At 50.3% G+C, this 24,282-nt stretch overlaps 1 protein-coding gene across 4 annotated transcripts in view; it reads right to left on the minus strand.

Annotated features, from left to right (window-relative positions):
- The window catches only part of AARS2 (alanyl-tRNA synthetase 2, mitochondrial), a 35,326-nt gene that overhangs the window by 6,584 nt on the left and 4,460 nt on the right, over positions 1-24,282 (minus strand). For 3 of the 4 annotated variants that reach the window (XR_010989609.1, XM_068157354.1, XM_068157339.1), the window contains exons 7-21: positions 23,908-24,016; positions 22,862-22,900; positions 22,013-22,124; positions 21,374-21,501; positions 20,567-20,717; positions 17,472-17,641; positions 16,403-16,516; positions 15,117-15,257; positions 14,354-14,491; positions 13,831-13,940; positions 12,658-12,766; positions 10,288-10,410; positions 9,746-9,856; positions 8,794-8,877; positions 8,546-8,656 (exon numbers count right to left, since the gene is read on the minus strand). Coding sequence is in view for 3 of the 4 variants with exons in the window: in XM_068157354.1 (XP_068013455.1) it covers positions 8,546-8,656; positions 8,794-8,877; positions 9,746-9,856; positions 10,288-10,410; positions 12,658-12,766; positions 13,831-13,940; positions 14,354-14,491; positions 15,117-15,257; positions 16,403-16,516; positions 17,472-17,641; positions 20,567-20,717; positions 21,374-21,501; positions 22,013-22,124; positions 22,862-22,900; positions 23,908-24,016 (1,750 nt within the window). In the remaining variant the exon portion in view is untranslated. Of the gene's footprint in view, positions 1-6,654; positions 7,222-8,545; positions 8,657-8,793; positions 8,878-9,745; positions 9,857-10,287; positions 10,411-12,657; positions 12,767-13,830; positions 13,941-14,353; positions 14,492-15,116; positions 15,258-16,402; positions 16,517-17,471; positions 17,642-20,566; positions 20,718-21,373; positions 21,502-22,012; positions 22,125-22,861; positions 22,901-23,907; positions 24,017-24,282 lie in introns of those variants that run through there. The other variant, XM_068157330.1, reaches the window with a different exon arrangement.

Below are 24,282 nucleotides of genomic sequence, written 5' to 3' on the forward strand. Positions count from 1 at the left end.
CAGTGGATCTATCTTTGCTCATTTTTCCCGCTGGGAGCCCGCTCCAGTTGTGTGATGGCAGGGTGAGTGGCTCTGCAGTGCGTGGTGGATACAGCAGCACATCACTCTCTGAATAATGGGTCTGGATGCAGACCAGGTAACACCACGGCATCCTCACTGGCACACCATCTGTGCTGACATCCGGGACCCCCACAAGCCACATGACTAGACTAAGACCCAGAGTGGCATAAATCAATCAAAATTAATCTCTCCATTTCCCCCTGCAGGCTGAGCCCCAGTTGGGAGGGTGGACTCGGTAACAGGGAGCTCCTGATGACAGCTGGGATAGGGATGGCACTGGTGCTGGGGAGGGTGGAGGGGGAGTGTGGCCCTTCTCCCAGCCTTGTGGGTTTTCCTGACGCTTTCTGTAGGAGAGAAGAGTTTGAGCTGCATCTGAGCAAGCGACAAGCGGCACAGAAATGCCAGCTGCGATCCAGGCTGATGAGCTGAGCGCCGGGCACCAGCGCTCCTGCGCAGGGACCCGCCTGGCCGTGAAGGGCACACGGCAAAGGCACGCTGCTGGGATTGCCCGTGAAGTGCTTCTCCTGCCTCCACCGCCTCTCCTCACACCTCTGTGGGCAGAACTCTGCTGCAATGTAAGCTCAGCTCTTCCCCTTGCAGAGCTGCCTGGAGAGTCAGGGGCTCAGAGACCCCTTGCCCCTCATCACTGGGCCCAGGGTCTATTCCTATCCTGCTCCTGTCCCTCCACTGAACACCTCTAGGGCAGAGCCATCCCCTCCTTTCTCAGGCAGCTGGCATAAAGTGAGCAGCAGCACCAGATCAACGTAGCCCTGAGCGGCTCCAGAGGGATGGGCTGTCCTTCCTTGCCATGAGTGCTCTGGGTTTGTTGATTCACTACTGCAGCCTTGTGTACATTGTGCAGCAGCTGCCAGGACATGGGCGCTGCTCAGCATGAATGCCTAGCTCCTGCAGAGGCAAGGAGCTCACACAAAGGGGACAGTGTAATGGTGAGAGCTTAGTGTAACCCAGAACACCACACATGGATGTGTGGGTTTCAGGTTTACACATATCTATGTGTGACATGACTAGCTCAGTGCATGCTATCACTATGTACACAGATTCATAGAACAGTTGGGGTTGAAAGGGACTTTTACAGGTTGACCAGCCCCCCTGCAGTGAGCAGAGACATCTAAGTAGATCAGGCTGCCCATTCATCCTAACCCATCCACCTCTCTGGGAAACCTATGCCAATGCTTCCACATGGCATGAGGGAAATCACACCTGAAGTCACGCAAAGGGAGATCTGTGTAAGTGCAGGTGTGAATCCTTATAGTGGGTGCTTGGGGGAGACATGCTGGTGTGTGAGGGTGTCCCTCCACATGCAGGGTCTGCTAATTCTACTTGCTGGTGGGCTGGGACCCAGCTGTGAGCAAGCCCTGTGTGCCAGCCTCTCACTCTCTAGCCCAGGCTATTGGGAGCAAACCTCCTGGAGTAAAGTGAGCAAGAAGAGACAAGCGTGCACTTTCTGCTCCCCTTTTGTCAAAGTCAGGCAGTTACTTGGGACCGGGGCTGGTAAGCCCTTGCCATTGCATGTGCCCTTAAGGGACACCTTGAGGTCCATCTGGACCTATGGAGGTGTTGCCAGCCTGACAGCACCTGCTCACAGCAAAAGCCACCATCACGTCTGTAATTAGTTTCTTGCTCCCTGCCGTCCCTCCTGCATGCAGGTTTGGAGTTGCAAATGTGTGCCTAGCATACTGCTCACACCCTGGATCCCTGAGAACTAGAGGAATATAGGCTGATCTTGTGGCTGGAGAACTACACTTAAAACTCCTGTTTTGTTCCCCCAAGCCCTCCCACCTAAGCATGGCTTGACCATGCAGGGCATTCAATGCAGAAATCATGTGGCAGCTACTATGGTTGCAGCGCAGGACATGAACATATTGTCCTCCTGCAGCAGGGGAAGGTAAGGTTGGGATGTAAGTTTGCCAGGAGAACAGCAGGAAGTGCTCTCTCCTAGGATCAGCGATGGCCTGGCAAGATGATAGCTCAACCCCCAGCATTTTTACTGCAGCAACTCCAGTAGAGTAGAGTAGAGTAGAGTAGAATAGAATAGAATAGACCAGGTTGGAAAAGACCTTTGAGATCATCGAGTCCAACCTATCATCCAACACTACCCAATCAATTAAACCATGGCACCAAGTACCCCATCCAGTCTCTTCCTAAACACCTCCAGTGATGGTGACTCCACCACCTCCCTGGGCAGCACATTCCAATGACCAATCACTCTTTCTGTGAAGAACTTCTTCCTAACCTCCAGCCTAAACCTCCCCTGGTGCAGCTTGAGACTGTGTCCTCTTGTTCTGGTGCTGGTTGCCTGGGAGAAGAGACCAACACCCACCTGGCTACAACCTCCCTTCAGGTAGTTGTAGAGAGCAATAAGGTCTCCCCTGAGCCTCCCCTTCTCCAGGCTAAGTAACCCCAGCTTCCTCAGCCTCCAGTCATAGGGTTTGTGCTCCAAACCCCTCCCCAGCTTTGTTGCCCTTCTCTGGACACCTTCCAGCAAGTCAACATCTTTCCTAAACTGAGGGGCCCAGAACTGGACACAGGACTCAAGGGGTGGCCTAACCAGTGCTGAGTACAGGGGCACAATGACTTCCCTTTCACTGGCCTGGGGTGATATGGGCACCAGAGTTGCCTAACAAAACTTCACATTGGTAGACTAAGATATCTTTTTACCTCCAATTACAGAACAAATTTAGTGCTACTGAGCTTATGAGACCTAGTAATATCATAGCTTGTTTATGCTGTAACCTCATTAATGACTCAATCCTTGCAGGCTCAAAAGGAAGAAACGAAATACTGAATTTCATGACTAGAAAGGCCAAGAGCAGCAAAAGAGGAGAAATAAAATGGACTCCAAGCTGGAAGGTCACCCCCAAGACTGGCTGAAGCAGGAGGAGAGCCAGCACCCTTGCAGCAAGTTGCAGCCCTACTTATAGACCAGGTGGTTTTTAACTTTTATAGGTAGTGCAGAGGATGCTGGGTCTGTTGCAGATGTGGAGAAGGAGTTGCAGCTCCACCTGGAGTTGCAGAAGTTGAGGAATATGGACACCAAACTTGCATGGAGGTGGTACAGATTGGCCTGATCCCCCAGGTGCATGGCTTTTGCAGAGCAAGTCCCCCCCATCCTGAGCAGAGGTCTTTCAGCTGACCCTGCAGGTAGCCATGGGCATGGAGAAGCTGGGAAGGGCTGTGCAGGTGGGTCAAGTGCACTCCACAAAAAGCTGTGCCACCCCTAGAGCTGTTTGATGAGCTCAGCAGCTTCCTGCCACTCGGGGCCACCATTTAGAAAGCCCAGGTCATCTGTAACCCCTCGCAAGACCCCTTGCAGGATGGCCAGATTGTTACCCCTACCTCTGCTTTAGGAGCCCTATAACCCTTGCTGTCTGGCTTGCATGCAGCCATTATCCACCTTCCACCATCCTTTGGCCAAGTTGCAACTGCTGTCATATAACCAATACCTTGCAGTTTCCCAAATGGCCCACATGTGGCTGCAGGATCATTAAGCCTTCCCCTAGTGCTCTTGCTTGGGGAGTAGGGGCTTATTTCTCACTGTAGGGCTCAGTCTGTCACCTTGCGGGCAAGGACTGACTTTTGTCATGGGACAAAAGAGAAGAACAGAGCTGAGGTGCCAAACCATCAGGCCTTGGCTGCTCACTCACTTGGCAGTGCTGGAAGCTCAGCAGCTCCAGCAGCAGAAATGGATCTCCTTCCAAGGGCCTCAAGGGCCACTGGACTGGTTGTCTATGCAGCAGCACCCCTTGACCCCCCCAGAGAAATGATGAGGGGGGCTCAATTTCCCCATCAGTAAATGCATTATCTTCAGGGTCAGCACACAGACCCCTGCCCCTTGAAGGACTGAGCAGAATTTTATAAGAGATCAGTGGTTTTTAACCTAAAAAAACCCATCAGGCCAAAGTTAGTTAATTTCATATGGCAGCTGCTGGCGGTCCCATGCTCTGTTTTTGGAGCATCGTGCAGGAGCAGCCCAATCCAGCATTCCTCTCCTCTTTTCAGTGCTGAAAGAATACATCAGTAGCAGCTACTACACAAAAGAACTCCAGGAAAGTGCTTTCCCAGTAAGACAGAGCACCCCTTCCCCTCCCTGCATCTGGTACCACTGTGGCCCAAGTGAAACCCAGGAGCTGTGCAACACCAGGCACTAAGGCTGCTTTCACTCGATGGCACAAGCTGTCCCCTGGAGTCCACACCCCCCCTCCAGCACCCTACCAGTTGTGTTTTGTCACAAGGTTCCTAACACCTTAGTATGGATATTCCAGTTCTCCCCTGTACTGATTCCTTGTGGAGATGTTATGAGCATAAGCAGCACCTCTGCATCCAGAAATGGATGCTCCTAGTCCCCTTTGCGACAAGCCCTACTTTAAGCTCTGGGCTTGAAGTAGCATTTACTGCCTGACCAAGGTCTGCAGTTCTGCTGCAACTGTAGCTGTCAGTATTTTTTGGGGAGCAGAGGAAGATAGTGGGGAGTACCATCAGAACCTAAAGGCTCCCCCTTCCTTCTGCCTCCAAGTGCTCATGTTTCTACCAGGCACTTAGCCAAACACAAAACCAGTTGTCCTGTGGCTTCACAAAGATATGGAGCCTTACGGGCCACATAAGAGGTATCAGGCTGAACAGCCAGAGATAGGTAAAAAGCCCCTTGTTCTCCAGTGATGCATTTAAGTCCACCTCCATTTTGCCCCAGGTGAGCTGTTTCCTGAAAAAAGAGAAGGGAAAGGAGTCTGCTTACATCAGCTATTCACCCCTTCCCCCTCATCATACAGCTAAGAAAAGTGGAAGAAGTCTCCAATTAGGAGACCGGGCCATTCCCCACTACCTCCTCTTCACCAATCCTTATCCTGCTCCCCTATGCATCAGCATCACTGTGCTTCTAGCCTTCTTGCCCCTCTCCCCAAAAGCATGCAGCTACTGCCTCCTCCACATCCTACCACAGTGCCAGGCAACCCTACCTGCTGGTGAAACTCATGCCAGTCAAGCTGCTGCTGCTCACAGGGTGAAACCTACATGCATGACTATCCTACTACACCTTTACATCAGCCACCATTTGTGAGCTCTTTATTTAGGCATCTAAAATAATGTTGCTGTGGCCAGGAGCTCTAGATACCACTCAACACTGAAGTCTGAAGTATCTTTGAGTTGGGTTTGCTGGATCTGCTAGTGCTTGTGAAAAAGACAGACTTAAGAGAGAGGCCTCCTCATCCCATGGCTAAGTGTCCTGCTGCACGGAGGTCACAATGCTGCAACACAGCAAGAGTCCCCATTCACACAAACCACCAGATCCATGGGTGCTTTTAAGTAGGTGCTGGGTACGTGAGAAGCCAGTAGGTAGTGTAAGAAAGGAGTTAGAAGGCAGGTGACGAGAGGAAACCAGGAGAACATTCATACAAAGCAACGAGGTGTGGAGGCTGGGATGATTTTGCTTCCTCTGTGCTCTAATACTGAGGACTGGGTTCAGCACTACTCCTTGCATAGCCTAACAAGGCTGAGCCTGAAAGCAAGGTGAGAATTCCCATTCCTAAATTATAGTAGCACTTTTAATCAGAATGATGTCCTGTTCAATATCATTATTGATGATCTGGATGAGGGGATTGACTCAGTCATCAGTAAATTTGCAGATAACACCAAGTTGAAAGCAGGTGTTGATCTGTTAGAGGGTGGAAAGGCTCTCCAGAGGGACCTTGACAGGCTGGACAGATGGGCAGAGTCCAGCATGATGGCATTCAACAAGTCCAGGTGCTGGGTGCCACACTTTGTTCACAATTCCATGCAGTGCCAGCGCTGGAGAGGGACCAGACAGAAAGGCACCTGGGGGTACTGATTGACAGTAGGCTGAACATGAGCCAGCAGTGTGCACAAGTGGCCAAGAAGGCAAATGACATCCTGGCCTGCATCAGAAATAGTGTGGCCAGCAGAAGCAGGGAAGTCATTGTGCCCCTGGACTCATCACTGGTTAAGCCACACCTTGAGTCCTGTGTCCAGTTCTGGGCCCCTCAGTTTAAGGACATTGAGACTCTTGCACGTGCCCAGAGAAGGGCAATGAGGCTGGGGAGAGGCCTTGAGCACAAGCCCTGTGAGGAGAGACTGAGGGAGCTGGAGTTGTTTAGCCTGGAGAAGAGGAGGCTGAGGGGAGACCTTCTTGCTGTCTACAACTACCTGAAGGGAGGTTGTAGCCAGGTGGGGGTTGGTCTCTTCTCCCAGGCAACCAGCACCAGAACAAGAAGACACAGTCTCAAGCTGCACCAGGGGAGGTTCAGGCTCGAGGTGAGGAAAAAGTTCTTCACAGAGAGCATTCTCAGCCATTGGGATGTGCTGCCCAGGGAGGTGGTGGAATCACCATCCCTGGAGGTGTTTGAAAAGGTATGGGACATAGCACTTGGTGCCATGGTTTAGTAGTCATGAGGTGTTGGGTGACAGGTTGGACTTGATGATCCTTGAGGCCTTTTCCAACCTTATTGATTCTATGATTCTGTGTCCCGAGTTCTGCAGTAAGATGGGACTGCTTTGAAAAGAGTGCCTGCTGGCAAAGCCCTTTGCCAGACCAGAACATAAAACAAAAAGCAGCTAACAAGATTGAGCACACTCAGCCATTTAATGGCTTTAGAACAACACTGAGCCATCTCCCCCTGCTCTCATGGCTGCCTCTTGGTGCTGGTCTTGTAGTAAGAACTGCTCCCTTCCAGAAGAAACAGGATCTGTCATTGCAGCTGCTGCTTTCTGAGGCTCAGTCTCCATGTGTCCGTGCTGGGAAGACACAGCATCTTTCTGTCAGTGGGATCAGGAGTGGGGTTTGTCCTGATCTCTGAGGGCCAGAAGCAGAATGCTCCGCTGCACTGGTTGCAGCAATGTTCAGTGTGGGAGCTGCTGAACCTGGCAGATCAGCAGAGTATAATGCATGCTCTGCATCAAGTGTCCACATGGCTTGCAGCTGGCCTGCACACAGCTGTCCTGCCACCAAAGCATCACAGTTCTATGTCAGAGTTTACTCTGAGCAAAAGTCCATGCAGCAGTCAGGGCTCTCTGCATGCCCTTGGCATTTCCACTGCCCTTGGCGACGACAGGAGAGCCTCCTGCCTTCCCTTCCATCTGTGTACAGACAGCCACGGCCCAGTCAGCAGCTGAGAACACAGGGAGACAATTCTGGGGAAGAAGACACAGAGCAAAGTAATTTGGACTGTGGAGCACTCTACACTCGAGATAAAAAAAGGTAACAATATCCTCTCACTAGTGGTTTTCCCAGGGATCAGTGCTGGGCCCCATGCTCTTTAATATCTTGTCAATGATCTGGATGAGGGCACTGAGTCCATCATCAGTAAGTTTGCAGATGACACCAAGCTGGGGGCAGGTGTTGAACGGTTAGGGGGTAGGAGAGCTCTGCAGAGGGACCTTGACAGACTGGACAGATGGGCAGAGTCCAAGGGCATGAGATTTAACACATCCAAGTGCTGGGTTCTACACATTGGGCACAACAACCCCATGCAGTGCTACAGGCTGGGGTCAGAGTGGCTGGAGAGCAGCCAGGCAGAAAGGGACCTGGGGGTACTGGTTGACAGCCAGCTGAACATGAGGCAGCAGTGTGCCCAGGTGGCCAAGAATGCCAATGGCATCCTGACCTCTCAGGAATAGTGTGGCCAGCAGGAGCAGGGAAGTCATTGTGGCCCTGTACTCAGCACTGGTTAGGCCACACCTTGAGTCCTGTGTCCATTCTGGGCCCCTCAGTTGAGGAAAGATGTTGAGACTCTTGAATGTGTCCAGAGAAGGGCAACAAAGCTGGGGAGGGGTTTGGAGCACAAACCCTATGAGGAGAGGCTGAGGGAGCTGGGGTTGCTTAGCCTGGAGGAGGCTCAGGGGAGACCTTATTACTGTCTACAACTGCCTGAAGGGAGGTTGTAGCCAGATAGGGGTTGGTCTCTTCTCCCAGGCAACCAGCACCAGAACAAGAGGACACAGTCTCAAGATGCACCAGGGGAGGTTCAGGCTGGATGTTAGGAAGAAGTTCTTCACGGAATGTGTGATTGGCCATTGGAATGTGCTGCCCAGGGCGGTGGTGGAGTCGCCATCACTGGAGGTGTTTAGGAAGAGACTGGATGGGGTGCTTGGTGCCATGGTTTAGTAAAGACCTAACCAACCTGCTTAATTCTATCCTATTCTCTCTTCACTCAGCCTGCCCCTCACTATCTCAAGCAATCGTGACTGCAGGGACTGCAAAAGCTCGGCTTGCATGTCAATGCTGGGTCCTGCCTCTGGGCAAACAAGACCTGGAGTATCCAGGGGTATGTGTGACCAGCAGAGATTGAAAGCATCTCTGGTCTCAGTATGGTCATCTTGGGTCCTAACCCTTTGTGAATAACCACCAACACTAGGCAGTAATCCTAGGAGAAGCCTCAAGTGGGACCTGCTGACCAGTGGGTCCAGTCCCTCTTTGCAGGCAGGTTCATCATGGTTCTACCTGGGTTCTGCTTACCTTGGACACCTGACATGCACAGAGCACCTCACCAGAAGCCTGAGGGCTGAGCAGCAAGACTGATGTGCCAGGAGACTTGTCACACAGCTGGTTCACTACCTTCATTAGAATCTGGAGTGGCAGGGAGAAGAGGGTCAGGCTGTAGCAAAGGAAACTGGCATGCAGCAGAGAACGTGCCTGGCAGCTCCCCCTTTTTGAATGAGGCACCTGAAGTACTGCTGGGCCAACAAATAATGTCCATTACTCACAGAGAGGGAATCAGCTGAGATGGTATCAATGATGACAGGCTGGTTGCAATGTTTTGTTAGCAGCTGTTTGGCCTTCTCTTCAGCCTGGAAGAGGAAAAACACAGAGCACTTGAGGGGCTATAGGTGGCATAGGGTGGGCTGGATTGGGATATATGTATGCAACACATGTACATAGGGAATTGAAGTGAGGGACAGAGGGTGGCTAAATGTTAGCAGAAGGAAGACTAGAAAATGGGCATTTCCACACAAAGATCTGTGCAACCCTCCTTCTTCAAAAGCAAGCACAGGGAAAGTTCTTTCCAAAGTAGAATAGACAGTGGCCTGCTCACTTCTCAGCCTCTCTTCTAGACCTATACATTGCCATGTCTCAGGCAGGTCCCTGTGGCAAGATGCTCCTACTTTAAGAATAGTTCTTGTGGAGAACACCAAGTCATGTAAAAGCATTTTCAAAGGGCTATTAATGTAATAATGTAAATTAGCAAGACACAAATGAAGTGGGAAGCCAGAGCAATTATGTAGATGGTTGGCAGAAAGGCTGCCAGAAAGTCCTGCCACTGTCTTACTGTGTGACCTTGTAAAGCCCATTTTCAGGCCCCACTCGTCCTCCTCACGTCAAAACAGCAAGGTGAAGCCTATCTGCCTGTTGGTGTTTGCCAAAAGTGCTTATATGGGACTACCCATCCTCACAGGCAGAAAGATACAAAGATTCTGCAGGTGACAAAAGCTGCTATTCATTCACAGCATTTTAAATGATGGCCCTGGTTAATGCTAGTGAAATCAACCCAACACAGGGCTTGTGTTGCACTGTGTGTGATTTTGTCTGCTTTATTCTGCTTTCTAATGAGACTCCAGTGACGGAGTGGCTGTGAAGTGTGAAAGACACTAGGTCCACCAGTGTATGCCACACCAGGCTATTACCAAACTCCAAGTGAGTGTGCTGCTGCCACAGTACCTTTCGCAGCTCCAGTTTCTTGACGGCCGTGTTGGCTGTTCGCTGTAGTGCTTTGAGGACAGTCTGTAGTCCTTTTCTTTGCCACTGGGGCATTGCAGTGTTAGCCACCACCTGCAAGACAATTTGCTGTTTAGGGACACTAAACTGTACCTAGACAAAAAAAAAAAAAAAATGGCTAATTCTCCAGACATTAGGCTGGAGCCTGGACTCTTCCCAAGACCCTCCTATAACCCTGCATCATCAGACCAGCCAGACACTGTGTACACAGCTTTCTCTTTTTCAGCTGGGCATCTAAAGCCTGGGAACTCTTTGTCAGTTTTATTCTCCCCGTCATCTTCTCTCCATTCCCTCTGGCAGGTCATCTGCAACAGAGGCACCTACACACTCATAGAAATCTTTGCAACCCAAGAGACATCAACAGGTAGCTGCATGCCCTTCCTATTAATCACGGTCATATGTGAACCTAGTAGGGAAAAAGTCATGCACCTCAAGCATCTACAGCCCACACTGGGATCTTTCCTGTAAGGAAGTATAATCCTTACTTCGGTGAGCTGGCCAACTTCTTTGGAGAGGTTCTGCATCTCAGGAATAGAGGTGCTCCTCTGCTGCATTCTCAGGGAGAGAGAGTCCACTTCTACAGCCAAGCACTTGCCTACTTCCCGGGCCTGGAGTGGGAGAGGGAGAGAATGCTTCAGATGGAGCAATGGGAAGAACCGAATGGAGATGGAGGAAGTGGGGACGCAACAGGGTCATAATGACGAAGTACTGCTCAGGATGCAGTGGAAAGGCATCTACAGACAGAGGCTTTAAGAACAACAGTCCCCAGGAGACTCTGTAATAGAATGTTCCTCTCTAGATTTAGAAGCCACACTAGATGGTCACACGCAGGGGACCAAGCTGTTGTGCACTTATGTTTCCTGACTACCTCACACCAGGAGGTCAGGATTTGAAGGAGAAAAGCTGGGAGACCCATTTACTTCTCAGTGCTCTTTTTCCATTAGAAAATGCAATCTTGAAACTAGTGACTGAAGAAACAAAAGAAACACTAAATTGAAAACTCATCAGCTGTCCTAGCTGTTTCTTGAGGACCAGGTCAGCTGGCCTTGGTGCAGCTCTTATTGCTTTCCCTAACACCAATGCTGATGTTAACAAAAAGCCTAGTACAAAGAGTTTTCTCCAGTGAAAGTCCTTATGGCCTTGAGCATTTCTCTGCCAGAGCTCTGTGTCCAGGATTGTCCTGCTAGAGTTTAGAATAGAATAGAATTAACCAGGTTGGAAAAGACCTTTGAGATCATCGAGTCCAACCTATCACCAACACTATCTAATAAACTAAACCATGGCACCAAGCATCCCATCCAGTCTCTTCTTAAACACCTCCAGGGATGGTGACTCCACCACCTCCATGGGCAGCACATTCCAATGGCCAATCACACATTCCGTGAAGAACTTCTTCCTAACATCCAGCCTGAACCTCCCCTGGTGCATCTTGAGACTGTGTCCTCTTGTTCTGGTGCTGGCTGCCTGGGAGAAGAGAACAGCCCCCACCTGGCTACAACTTCCCTTCAGGTAGTTGTAGAGAGCAATAAGGTCTGAACAGACCAGGACCGTAGAGAGTACCTAAGAAATGTGCAGACAGTGAAGACTGCTCTGCCTATCTTGGATACACATCCCTTGTGTCAAGTCACTCCCTCATGGCTGCAGTCTGATTAACACAGGCACACAGCTCCTCTCCAGGGGCCCTCCAGGTCAGCACTTCCAGCAAAGCATGCAGATGTGCCCTGCAGCTTTTCAGTCCTCTGCACCAAGAAAAGCCTTGCTAGGGGTACAGATGCATGGGAGAACAGCCAGCCAAAAAGCAACAGATTTGCAGGGGTGGTATTTGCCTTTAGCCTTTCCAGTTTCATTGACAGTGAGTCACTCCACTCTGACTGCAGTCTTAAAGGAAGTGGGCCAGGTTGCAGGGCCTCTGACACTTCCAGATATTCAGTCTCACAGACATAATAACAGGTCACTCACTTTTTATACAAACCCATCCAGACCAGAACCACAGTTTCACAGGGAAAAAAAGACTAAAGAAAAGAAGCAAAAGGGTTTTAAAAATGAGGCCATAGCCCTGTAACCATAAAGTACAAATCCAGCTGTGATAGGCAGGAGGCAGTCCCGAGGTGAAACCAAAGAACAAAGAATTGCACCTTTAAACACCTACCTATGGGACAGAAATTTAGCCTAGAGACTTCCTGATATCTTGTGCCAAGTTCTAATCTTGGAAACTGAAGGAGTTGGGGCTGTTCAGTCTGGAGAAGAGAAGGCTCTGAGGTGACCTAATTGTGGCCTTCCAGTATCTGAAGGGGGCCTACAGGAAGGCTGGGGAGGGACTTCTCAGGATCTCAGGTAGTGATAGGACTAGGGGGAATGGAATGAAGCTGGAGGTGGGGAGATTCAGACTGGATGTGAGGAGGAAGTTCTTCACCATGAGAGTGGTGAAGCCCTGGAATGGGTTGCCCAGGGAGGTGATTGAGGCCCCGTCCCTGGAGGTGTTTAAGCCCAGGCTGGATAAGGCTCTGGCCAGGCTGATGTAGTGTGGGGTGTCCCTGCCCATGGCAGGGGGGTTGGAACTAGATGATCCTTGTGGTCCCTTCCAACCCTGACTGATACTATGATACTATGAAAAGGGGGCCTGACAGGAGGAATGAAGGTCAAGGAGACAGGAGACTAGGATGGGGAGAGTGGAGGTGAACAGAGAAGTATGGCAGCAGAGCTGGGTCCAGGGATGAAGGAGTAAGCCAGATCAGGCATAGGAGGGAGGCCTTAGCCAAAAAGAAGGGGAAGCTAACTGCAAGCAGGAATCTACAAAGTTGGGTCCTTCTGGCATTGCCTTGACACGTTAGAAACCTCAGCTCTTCCTTTCTTACCTGTTTGGCTTGCTGGCCTGTCACTGCAATGACACGGCTAATCCCTTTCACGAGCTGGCGCTCACCGATGATGGTCAGATCTTCCACAGCTCCTGTCTGTAGAAGGTGCCTACAACACCAGCAGAGAACAGGAAAGAAAACAAGGCTGCTCTCTGGGAACAGAAAATCTCAAGTTCAGCAGCCCCTCCCCATTTCCCAATACCTTGAGTCCTTTCCTGTCCCTAAAATCCTGATGGCACCCCGTCAGGCAAGAGACAGCAGAGTCAAGGCTGCTCCAGAGGAACTTCAGTGCTACTGTGAAAGGGTGCACAACAGTCAAGTTCTGCACTGCTTTCCTCTCCTTTCCTCCAGCAGTGCTATGAACTGTGATTTTTCTCTTCTGCTCAGCTGCTACTGAACCTTGTAGACAATACTTTTTTCCTCCAACTCCACCACTCTCTTGTCAGGCCAGCAGACTCCAGTCAGAGGGTAGCTGTGTAGTTGCTGGGCACCAACAACCGCCCCCTTCCCTTTTTTGGCTATTCAGCTCTGGATATGAAACAACTACAGCGTCTCAGGTTTTGCTACCAAGAGTAATCATTTTAGACAGCTTCACAAGAACTGATCATCTCCACTCCCATGCAGTTTCTTGTCCCACTACTCCCACAAGAATGATCTCATGATTAGAAACTTGCTCATTTTCAGCTGTGCCTGCTCAAAGGCCAATTTGTTTCTAGGTTGTTTTTTGTGTCAGCACTGTCTTAAGATTAACTCTTCTTTTACTCTCACTACTGCTAAAAGCAGAAGACAACAAAGAAATAAAATCATCAGAGCAGTCTCAAGACTTCACAACTGTCTCAGAATATTCTGCTGGGTCCTCAGCCCTCCTGCAAATCCAAAGCCATGCAACTCTAGTGTGACAGGACACACATCCCTTTCCCATGCTCTGCTGGTGCCCTTCGGCTTCCAGGTTGGTTTCAGACGGTGAAGCAAGGAAAAATGCTTTGCATTTCACTGAAGTTTTCTCACCCTGAGACTTCCAGAGCTTCATAACCAGCCCATCCTATTCTTACAAAATCTTTCTGGTGAGGAAACTTAATTGCACAGGGGTGGTGAGTGGAGCTTGCAAGAATGTCCCTACCTCAGCCACCAGTGCTCACAAGTACACCACCTGACCACCAATAAGTCACTTACGTCCCACAGCAGAGCTCCACAGAGGTCTGCATGGCAGCCTCAGAGTCGCAGGTCAGCACACTCTCCACAGGGACCCCCAGGGACACTATCCTCACTGGATCTGGATACCCCTGACAGAGGAGACAGGGATCAGTGGCTAACAACATGGTCCTTCAGGGGCACTTATAGACTAACTACATGGCTTCAGGTGACTGCCTCATTTTTGTCCTGTTCTGGAGCAGCCCCAATCAGGGGCAGCACCGCTTCTCCTCCACAACCAGCCATTGTGGGGAGGAAGGAACAACTGACTAACACTACAAGCTCTAGGTGCAAAGGAATGAGGAGAAAGCCTGCACATCACCAGCCTCCAGCCTCCACTTCCTGTAACAGTGTCCAGAGATCTCATCTCTGTCCTATTTTCCTCCCTGAGATTTGTGGGTCAATTCCCTTGCAGAAACCTGTCGTGACAACACCTCTTGTGACCCAGATGATTCCTGCTGCAGGAGAAGGCTTGTGAAGATATGCAACTGCCATCTTGTCATACCTCATCCATTGCACGGAGTCCCCGAACACTTCTCGCCAGAGTGAGGGGGACCTCAGCTGTATGCACAACCTCATTTCGTTTGATCACATCCTGGACCACTTGCTCCACTTGCTGCAGCTGCTCCACAGTCATAGGGCTCTGAGGAAGTAAATCAGCCACCTTCAGGAGAAGCCTCCAAAGAGGCACAGAAGAAAGGAGAACTGAAACAGGGCCCTTAGGCAAGTCAGCTTGGGCACACTGCTTCACCCCAGCACATCTCATCTTCTGTACTTGTAAAGGGAATTGTCAGCATCATGACCCTCCCACTGTTCCCCCTCCCATGAAGGGTAAGGATTTTTAATGCAAGAGCATCAACCAAATTCTTCAAGAGAGATGCTGCAATGAGTGACCAGGGCCAGAGCTTGGCCAGACCCAAGAGCTTTCAGTTCCCAGCTAGTGTCACCTGGATGACCAGCACAAACGTCAGACACGTGCCACAGCCAAGCTGGTCCATCTTTCAAAGACCCCTTTAAACTACTCAGGTCAGTCCCATGCCCACTACCCTTGCTAAGTTCTGTCCCTGCTGAGCCCCATTCATCCCCTCAGTGAGTGCTGCACAGAGTCTGGGCAATGCAAGCAGAGTGAGTCATGTCCAGACAGCCAAGTTTCAGTGCTCAGATAAAACGTGAGTGATTACGGTAAGAAGAGAAAACATTGCTGAAGAGAACATCAGTACTGGGATACTGGTATTGCTGAGAGCAAGAAACCAGAAGCGCAGGGTCACCTTGGTATCAAAATCAAAGCGCAGGCGTTCCGCTGTCACGTGGGACCCTCGCTGCTCGGTGTTGTCACCCAGGACGTGGCGAAGTGCAAAGTTCAGCAGGTGAGTAGCAGTGTGGTTCCTCATACAGCCCAGCCGCCGAGCCTGGAAGCACAGACAAGTTGGCAGGGAGTGATGGTTCTGCACAGGTCAGAGGAGCAAGGGATGGCATGAAGAAATATGGGAACAGCTGCACATGAGAGGATGGGAGAAGATGCAGGGGAAAACCAATGGGTAGCACAGCTGCCAGATTAATTTATGCCACAGGGTAGATCACAGAATCAATAAGGTTGGAAAAGACCTGAGAGATCATCAAGTCCAACCTGTCACCCAACACCTCATGACTAACTAAACCATGGCACCAAGTGCCACGTCCAATCCCCTCTTGAACGCCTCCAGGGATGGTGACTCCACCACCGCCCTGGGCAGCACATTCCAAAGGCTAATAACTCTCACTGTCAAGAACTTTCTCCTCACCTCAAGCCTAAACTTCCCCTGGCACAGCTTGAGACTGTGTCCTCTTGTTCTGTTGGTGACTGCCTGGGAGAAGAGACCAACCCCCTCCTGGCTACAACCTCCCTTCAGGTAGCTGTAGACAGCAATAAGGTCTCCCCTGAGCCTCCTCTTCTCCAGGCTAAACAATCCTAGCTCCCTCAGCCTCTCCTCATGGGGCTTGTGCTCAAGGCCTCTCCCCAGCCTCGTTGCCCTTCTCTGGACACATTCAAGAGTCTCAATGTCCTTCTTAAATTGAAGGGACCAGAACTGGACACAGGACTCAAGGTGTGGCCTAACCACTACTGACAGGTTGGACTTCACGATCTTTGAGGTCTCTTCCAACCTTGGTGATACTGTGAGTACAGGGGCACAATGACTTCCCTGCTCCTGCTGGCCACACTATTCCTGATCCAGGCCAGGATGCCCTTGGCCTTCTTGGCCACCTGGGCGCACTGCTGTCTCATGTTCAGCCTACTATCAACCAGTACCCCTCAGTCCTTTTCTGCCTGGCTGCTGTCCAGCCACTCTGACCCCATCCTCATGGGATGACCTCTAAACCAGCAAACTAGGCTGGATACTTCAGGACAGACCAATGGCTCACAGATTACAGAGTCACTTGTGAGGTACTCCTCTCCATTGCACACCAAATGAAAAGCCGTCTCAGGAGTACAAGGCTTTGCTGTGCCCAGGTTAATTAGGATATCACAAGACTCTCAAAGCAAGGTTGAGAGAAGGTTAAAAAGCAGAGTTATCACCTCATCCACAAAAAGCTGCACTTGATGACCAGCACGTAGGGTTTCCACAGCAGTAACCTCATGGATCACATAACCACCACAGAGATGAACTGACTCTACAGGAAAGAGTATGTCCTAAGCAGAGACACAGAAAGATGAGTTAGGACACAGGGAAATTCCAAATACCTTTGCTAGGTGCCTGCTTGATCTGACTGGAAAACACAAGCTCCACTGATCCTGAAAAAGTGATAGGGTGGGAAGAGCAGGGAGCTTACTGTGCATGCAACTAAAGTACCTCAGACCCTCCCTGTACCCAGCCACTCACTGCACAACATGTTGAACCTGTCAGCTTGCAGTGGAGAGGCAGTACCACCACCACCTATGCTGATAAATTTTCCTAACAGGGACACTTGTCCATGAGAAAACTGAGAGCAGCTGCCAAGGCTCTGGGTCTGAGGCATCCAAAGTGCCATTTCTGACTCATTGGGCTAGCGAGAGAAACTTAACCCTCACTTCAGCCTGGGTAGAACTGCTAGGCAAGGCACTATCACATTCTGCAAGGCTAAAAAGGCAGTGTCGGTGCCCATGAATGATTCTCAGGTGCTGGAATCCAGCAAGGAGATAAAAACTGCACCTAGAGTGACTTCCCAGGGGTGGGTCAAAGCTTTCCACCTGGCAGTGTCGAAGGAACATGCTGCCGAAGTGGAGGAACTCCTCGATGTTTTTGGGAGGGATAAGGTTTGGCACTGTGCGCAGTCATCCGGGACTGGCCGGAGACACTTTCTCAGTTCATGGACTCTCTGATCATGGTCTTCTCTTTGCATTGCAACACCAGCTGGCAAGAGTGTGACACATTCAAAGGAGATCTGAGAAGCCTTTACAGTCTTCCCCAGCAAAATAAAATTGCAAAGGGCTAAGAGACAACCTGAGCAGGAAGTACACCTCTGTGAAGCTACTGATGCTTCTCCCTCACAGATCCTGATGCAAAGCCACGGGAATTGTCAAGAGTCACTGGCTTTACACAGTAAATCAGCCCATCCCTTGGGGAATTCTTCCTGGCATCAGGACCCATGGCAGCCTTGGGTCTTACCTGCTGTTCTAAACATATCATGTAGCCTTGGTCAGAAGCTTGCCCGCCCTGCTCTGCATAGAAGTTAGTCCTGTCCAAGATGACACCACATCGCTGCCCTGCCCCAACCTCCTTCTGGAGAGACTGATCACTGTACAACATGAGGACAGTGGCCTGGCATGGGCTGAACTCTGTCAGGAGGAAGACAGCAGCTGTTAGTACATACACTCTGTCAGATTGCAACAGGAAAGGAGGGGTTGCTTTTCCATGCCAACCCTGCCAACACCCCATCTATACTGAAAGCTGGCACCTTCCTTTGCAGAGGAACAACCACTGGCAGAAAGGACAAAGTTACCTCTTGTTTACCTAGGGACAGATCTGCTGAGTAGCAGGTACATAGCTGGGGACACCTAACCTGGTTTCACATGAGCCTGATAGAACAAGGCATGGCACAGACACTTCTGCATCCTGCTACAGTGCAAGCTTGGCAAAGCTGTTTGCCTTCTGTAAAAAGAGGACAGACTTGGTGGGTGTGGGACCACAGGCCTTCAACTTCCTTGACGCAGCAAGATTCTAATAAGCTCTCCTGTGGGCTCCTCAAAGCCAGATTTGGGTGATAGGGACTGGACAGGTAGTCAACAAGGTGGGTGTATAACTGGCTGTACAGCTGGTCACATACAGAACTAATATTCAGTTACCAGCAGAGATACTTGGTGGCTCATATTAGAGCCAACACCACTTAACATCTTTGTTAATGACTACCTATGAGAAGATGGCATGTACCATATGCTGCTTGTGTGTGGCAACAGATTGGTGTAGACTGCTCGAAACATTGAAGAGCAGGGCTGCATTTTAAGAGGCATTTCAGCAGAGAAAATGGACAACAGAAATGGACTGACAGAAACCTTGGGGTCATCAGGATCAAGCAGAACACAAGTCAGCTGGGTGACTGTGCAGCAAGGAAGACTGCCTGCCTGCTGGGCTGTAAGAACATAATCACAGCCAGCAGGTCAAAGGAAGTGCTTATTCACCCTTATTTAGCATTTGTGAGACTACAACTGCAGTACAGGAAATTCTGGTTGTACACAAAGGAAAAACCCAAACTTTTCAGACTAAGACTGATGAAGGGAACACACAGGTGGTAGGATCTCTGTTCTTAAAGGTACTGAAGGAAAAGTTAAGTGGACAAGGCTCTGAGCAACCTGATCCAACTGTGAAGCTGATTCTCCTTTAAGAGACTGGATACCCAGAGGTCCCCTCCAGCCTGAATTATTCCATGATTCAGACTGAGAAAGTGGGATAATTCTACCTTTGAGATTTCAGACAATGTCACTGCTAGGCTTTCTTTCCTCCAACATGCTTTTGTCATGATGTGTGCATTATGACATTATGCACACACTGAACTGCCCCACTTTCTGCTTAGTGTGGGTTGCCACCAGCACACTAGCTAAGAGTGATATAGATATGACTGTACACAGCTATCTTGGATTGCCCGTGACAGCCACACCAACTCTTACTCTATGGCTTAGCTTCTAGGACATCAGCAACCTCAGTTATCCTGAAGGATAAAAAGCCTGAGATGGCATCTAGTGGTCTGTGAAGGAAACAGCAAGGACAGCTGGCCAAACCCGCTGCGTAATTTTCTCCATTCACCCTAGCACTCACGCCCAGAAGCCTAATTGCTGGGGACAGACTCATCTCCAGTAGGAATCGACAGTCCCTGCTTGCCCATTGCACAGTAATGCCAACTCAGAGCTCACAGCCTTGCCACCAGCCTGGAGCCTTCCTGGAGACACACCAACAGTGGTAAGAAAAGCACCTGCTTTGGGATGAAGTACAGGGGCAGAGAAAAGATGCAGAAGCAAGGCAGACAGGAACAGAACAGACCTCTGAGATCATCGAGTCCAACCTATCATCCAACACCATCTAATCAACTAAACCATGGCACCAAGCACCCCATCCAGTCTCTTCCTAAACACCTCCAGTGATGGTGACACCACCACCGCCCTGGGCAGTACATTCCAATGGCCAATCACTCTTCCTCTGAAGAATTTCTTCCTAACCTCCAGCCTAAACCTCCCCTGGCACAGCTTGAGACTCTGTCTTCTTGTTCTGGTGCTGGTTGCCTGGGAGAAGAGACCAACCCCTATCTGGCTACAACCTCCCTTCAGGTAGTTGGAGACAGCAATAAGGTCACCCCTCAGCCTCCTCTTCTCCAGGCTAAACAACCCCAGCTCCCTCAGCCTCTCCTCATAGGGCTTGTATTCTAAACCCCTCCCCAACTTTGTTGCCCTTCTCTGGACACCTTCCAGCAACTCAACATCTTTCCTAAACTGAGGGGCCCAGAACTGGACACAGGACTCAAGGGGTGGCCTAACCAGTGCAGTGTACAGGGGCACAATGACCTCCCTGCTCCTGCTGGCCACACTGTTCCTGATACAGGCCAGGATGCCATTGGCCTTCTTGGCCACCTGGGCACATTGCAGGCTCATGTTTAGCCTACTGTCAGTCAGTACCCCCAGGTCACTTTCTGCCTGGCCGCTCTCCAGCCACTCTGACCCCAGCCTGTAGCACTGCATGGGGTTGTTGTGGCCAATGTGCAGAACCTGGCACTTAGATGTGTTAAATCTCATGCCCTTGGACTCTGCCCATCTGTCCAGCCTGTCAAGGTTCCTCTGCAGAGCCTCTTCACCCTCCAACAGATCAACACCTGGCCCCCAGCTTGGTGTCATCTGCAAACTTACTGATGATGGACTCAATCCCCTCATCCAGATCATTGATAAGATATTAAAGAGCATGGGGCCCAGCACTGATCCCTGGGGGACACCACTAGTGACTGGCTGCCAGCTGGATGTGGCACCATTCACCACCACTCTCTGGGCTCAGCCTCCAACTAGTTCCTAACCCAGCGCAGAGTGCTGCTGTCCAAGCCACGAGCTGACAGCTTGGCCAGGAGTTTGCTGTGGGGGACGGTGTCAAAGGCCTTGCTGAAGTCCAGGTCTGAACCACAACGTCTGTGCTCTTCATGCATGAGGTTAGGCAGTGAAAGCAGTCTCGTGAGAGATTCCAGCACCCACAGGCACAGCTTCCCTTATGGACAGGACCTGGCCACTTACCATACTGCCCGTGCTGTCCAAGTGTGTAGGTATACTTTGGAGAGTCATCAGTAGCAGGCACGTTGCTGCTCTGCAGCTGAGCCAGTGAGTGCACATCAAGGCTCACATTTGTGTCCTCCAGATGTCCTGCCTGTGGGCCACCAGCCTTCCGCTGCAGCGGAGCAAAGGCACAGTTAGACAGGAGATACCCAGGGGGGCCACAAATCAATAACTGGATGCTAGGAAAAACTTCTTCCACCTTCCTGCTGATGGAGGCTACTGATAAACCAATCCAGTTCCTTCAAACCCAACAAGCACTCAGTATCAGATAGCAACAGCTAACACAACCCTTCCAGCACAGCTTGCTGTGTAGTTATAAACTGCCAGGCCATTGACGTTCAGGAGACCAAGGCCTCAAACCAGTTACTGCACAGGGTGAGCCAGCACAAACCTTCCAGCACTGCTGGGGCTGAGGGGAGTTTGTAAACTCTTTGTATGACACTTGCTGTTTGGGCTGTCTAACCTGTCTCTGCTTTTGTGTGAGGACATTCCTAACCTATATAATTTGATGATAACCTCCACTCCAGCAACATTCAGCATCATAAAACACTTCTGATCTGACAAGTATCACCAGCCAATACTTTTCAGCCCCATACCCACAAGCAAAGGCACTGCGACCCTGCTGTTATTTCCGACCCCCTGCTCCTTCACGTAAAAGGCTCTGTGGTGCATCCAAAGAGCCTCAGCAGTGAAAGGAATTCTGCCTCCATGCTCCCAGGAGAGAGGGCAGGCTCCAAATTATTCTGACAAGGTGAGTCTCCTTCTTACCTTTGCATCTTCCAGAGCAAGTCTGTCAAAAGCAGCTGAATCCAACCCGATTCCTTTTTCTTCAAGCATCAAATTGATCAGATCCAGAGGGAATCCCAAATTCCCATAGAGAGACCAGGCCACTTCAGCTGTAGGGTGAAATGAAGAGCATGAACTATGTGAACTCAGAAAGCAAAGGCACATCAAGATTTGCTTGGATGGGACCAATTAGTGTGTCCTTTGGTAACTGGATTCACCTATGCTGTGTGCAGCTGCACCAGTAATGGGGAAGGGAAGCAAAGCAATGCATGGAATGTTCTTGCATGGAACTGGGTATTAATGATAACCTGCAGCCCCATCCCTGCTAAAATTCAGTGCAGCACACCTAGACAAGCAGCAGCACTGGCTGGGTCCTAAGCCTCTTCTTTTCAGCTGTGCCTTAGCTAGTCAGACAGTAAAGCAGCCCAGTTTGTTATGAGAGCCAAGGGTTAGAAAACAATTGCAATCTGGTGAAAGAAACAACATATGCTTCTCTGCTGGGGCTAGGTCACTGAAAACATATGGGGGAAGCAGACATCCAGCACAATCTTGACTGCAATGCTTACTAAGATGTGGATCAAACTATCTGTAAGTGTAGCTTGTCAGAGGCGGAAGACTCACCTGGGAAATCTGTGGCGGGCTCCATCTGCTGCACTGTCCGCTCAATGACGCGTCTCCCACGCTCAAGGGAGGACAGAAAAGCTACCTCATTCTCATTTATGATATCCATGATCTGCCCAAAGGTCAGAAGGAGGGTTAGCCATAACACTTAAGGGAGTTCCTCAGCTGTGCTAAGCCCTGTTACAGTTAGCTCCAACTAAGCAGGTATCTAACAGTGGCACTGACCGCTTCAACCAGCCTTTTTGTTTTGTATGTATCCCTCACAACGTGGCTCTGATATGTTACTAAACAGAGCCAAAGTCATTGTGCCTCCTTATCACTGTGCCTGCCAAAGAAATATTGATCATCCACCTGGGGAAGGCTGGTGGCTGACAAAGGCTCCATATCAGGTGTTTATGGCTGCAACCCAATTAAAATTGCATGACTGGAACTGCCAGAGAAATTGCTCCTCACAGTTGCTGTCCGCAGAAGCAAGTGGAACCAGCCTCAAATCCCAAATTCACTTTGAACACAGGGTTCCCATGCTAGGACAGGCTGTACTTGCACTCTGCAAAAGAGCTATCCTGGCTTTTTTTAGAGCAGCTGCTGCCTTAAACCAGGACAATCAGTCCCTGGTAAGGATCCAGTAGAGCTCCCACAAGGAAATCTGCCTCAGATACTCCTCATGCTCAGGATACAAACACGTTCCCAGTGCATCTCAGCCCACCCATGAGAACATGGCTATGGAGGAGACTATGAAAACATCTCCATTTAAGACCCAAGAAGGGGCAGACTTCTGCCCCTGAGAACAGTGCCTCAGAAAGATAATGAGAGATAGGGTGTGTCTCCAGGGTATTCCACATCACTCACCTGGTCAGCATTCTTTGTCAGCTCTGGATAGGCATCTCCCTGTGGAGTGAGTCTCAATTAGTGACAGCATCGCCCTGAGGGAATCTCACAGCATGCCACAAGAATTAGAGGTGTATCATACAGGTGAGCATAAAGGATGACCCAGTGCACAGCTCCAGGGACAGTAACATAGGGTAAGAATAACATATGGACTTACAGATGCCATCTCCTGGCTATCTCCTTGTGACCCACCTCTGCTAGACCCTGCACAACATCTCTTGGCAGACATCCATTCAAAACAGGAAGGCAGCAGGATCATTTAGGATGTTAGTACTCACAGGGACCAATTTCAGATGGTTTTAACCAGATACAACAGCTTGAAGCTCTCAGGAAACAACCATGAGCAGTTGCATGCACTTTATACACACACTAGTACTGACTGTACCACTGGTCACGCTAGGCCCCCTCCCTCCTATCATAAATGATATGGGGCAAGAGTAAGGGGTTTGGAGCACAAGCCCTATGAGGAGAGGCTGAGGGAGCTGGGGTTGCTTAGCCTGCAGAAGAGAAGGCTCAGGGGAGACCTTATTGCTCTCTACAGCTACCTGAAGGGAGGCAGTAGCCAGGTGGGGGTTGGTCTCTTCTCCCAGGCAACCAGCACCAGAGCAAGAGGACACAGTCTCAAGCTGTGCCAGGGGAGGTTTAGGCTGGATGTTAGGAAGAAGTTCTTCACAGAAAGAGTGATTGGCCATTGGAATGAGCTGCCCACGGGGGTGGTGGAGTCACCATCACTGGAGGTGTTTAGGAAGAGACTGGATGGGGTGCTTGGTGCCATGGTTTAGTTGATTAGGTGGTGCTGGATAATAGGTTGGGCTTGATGATCTCGTAGGTCTTTCCCAACCTGGTTAATTCTATTCTATTCCAAATCATAGCATCAGATACACCCTCCTACAGCTCCTTCACATCCAAGGTTGTCTCCTGAGACTGTACAGGAAAGGAACATGGGGCTGAACAGGACAAGTGTGACACTGATTTCCCCCCGCCACAAGGCAGTATTTTCTACTTACCAGCACTTCCACTACAGTAGGCACCAGAGAAGCCAAGAGACCAGGTGGAGCGTGGAGGACTTCAGAGCAAAAGCGGACAGCCCTGCGCAAGATGCGACGCAGCACCAGTCTGGAAACAGTGCAGGATTTGCCAAGTGGCCATGTAAGTATCCCTGTCCAAGTCCCACATCCAGCACATCCTCTACACAGCTCCTCTGGCCTGATCTATTGACAGAGGCCAACTATTTCCTACACTCTACAACCATCTAAGGATGCAGACGGGAAACTCTTCCAGGCTCTTACCCTTTTGCCTCTCCAAAGCTCAAGCACCCACTAGCTTGGGCTCAGAGCAAAACCTGTCCCCTAGATGCCCATATTCCTTTCTAGACATAACTC

This window comes from Melanerpes formicivorus, unplaced genomic scaffold, assembly GCF_026170545.1.
Source record: "Melanerpes formicivorus ecotype bairdi unplaced genomic scaffold, bMelFor1.0.p_v2 SCAF_2, whole genome shotgun sequence".
Lineage (NCBI taxonomy): Eukaryota > Metazoa > Chordata > Aves > Piciformes > Picidae > Melanerpes > Melanerpes formicivorus.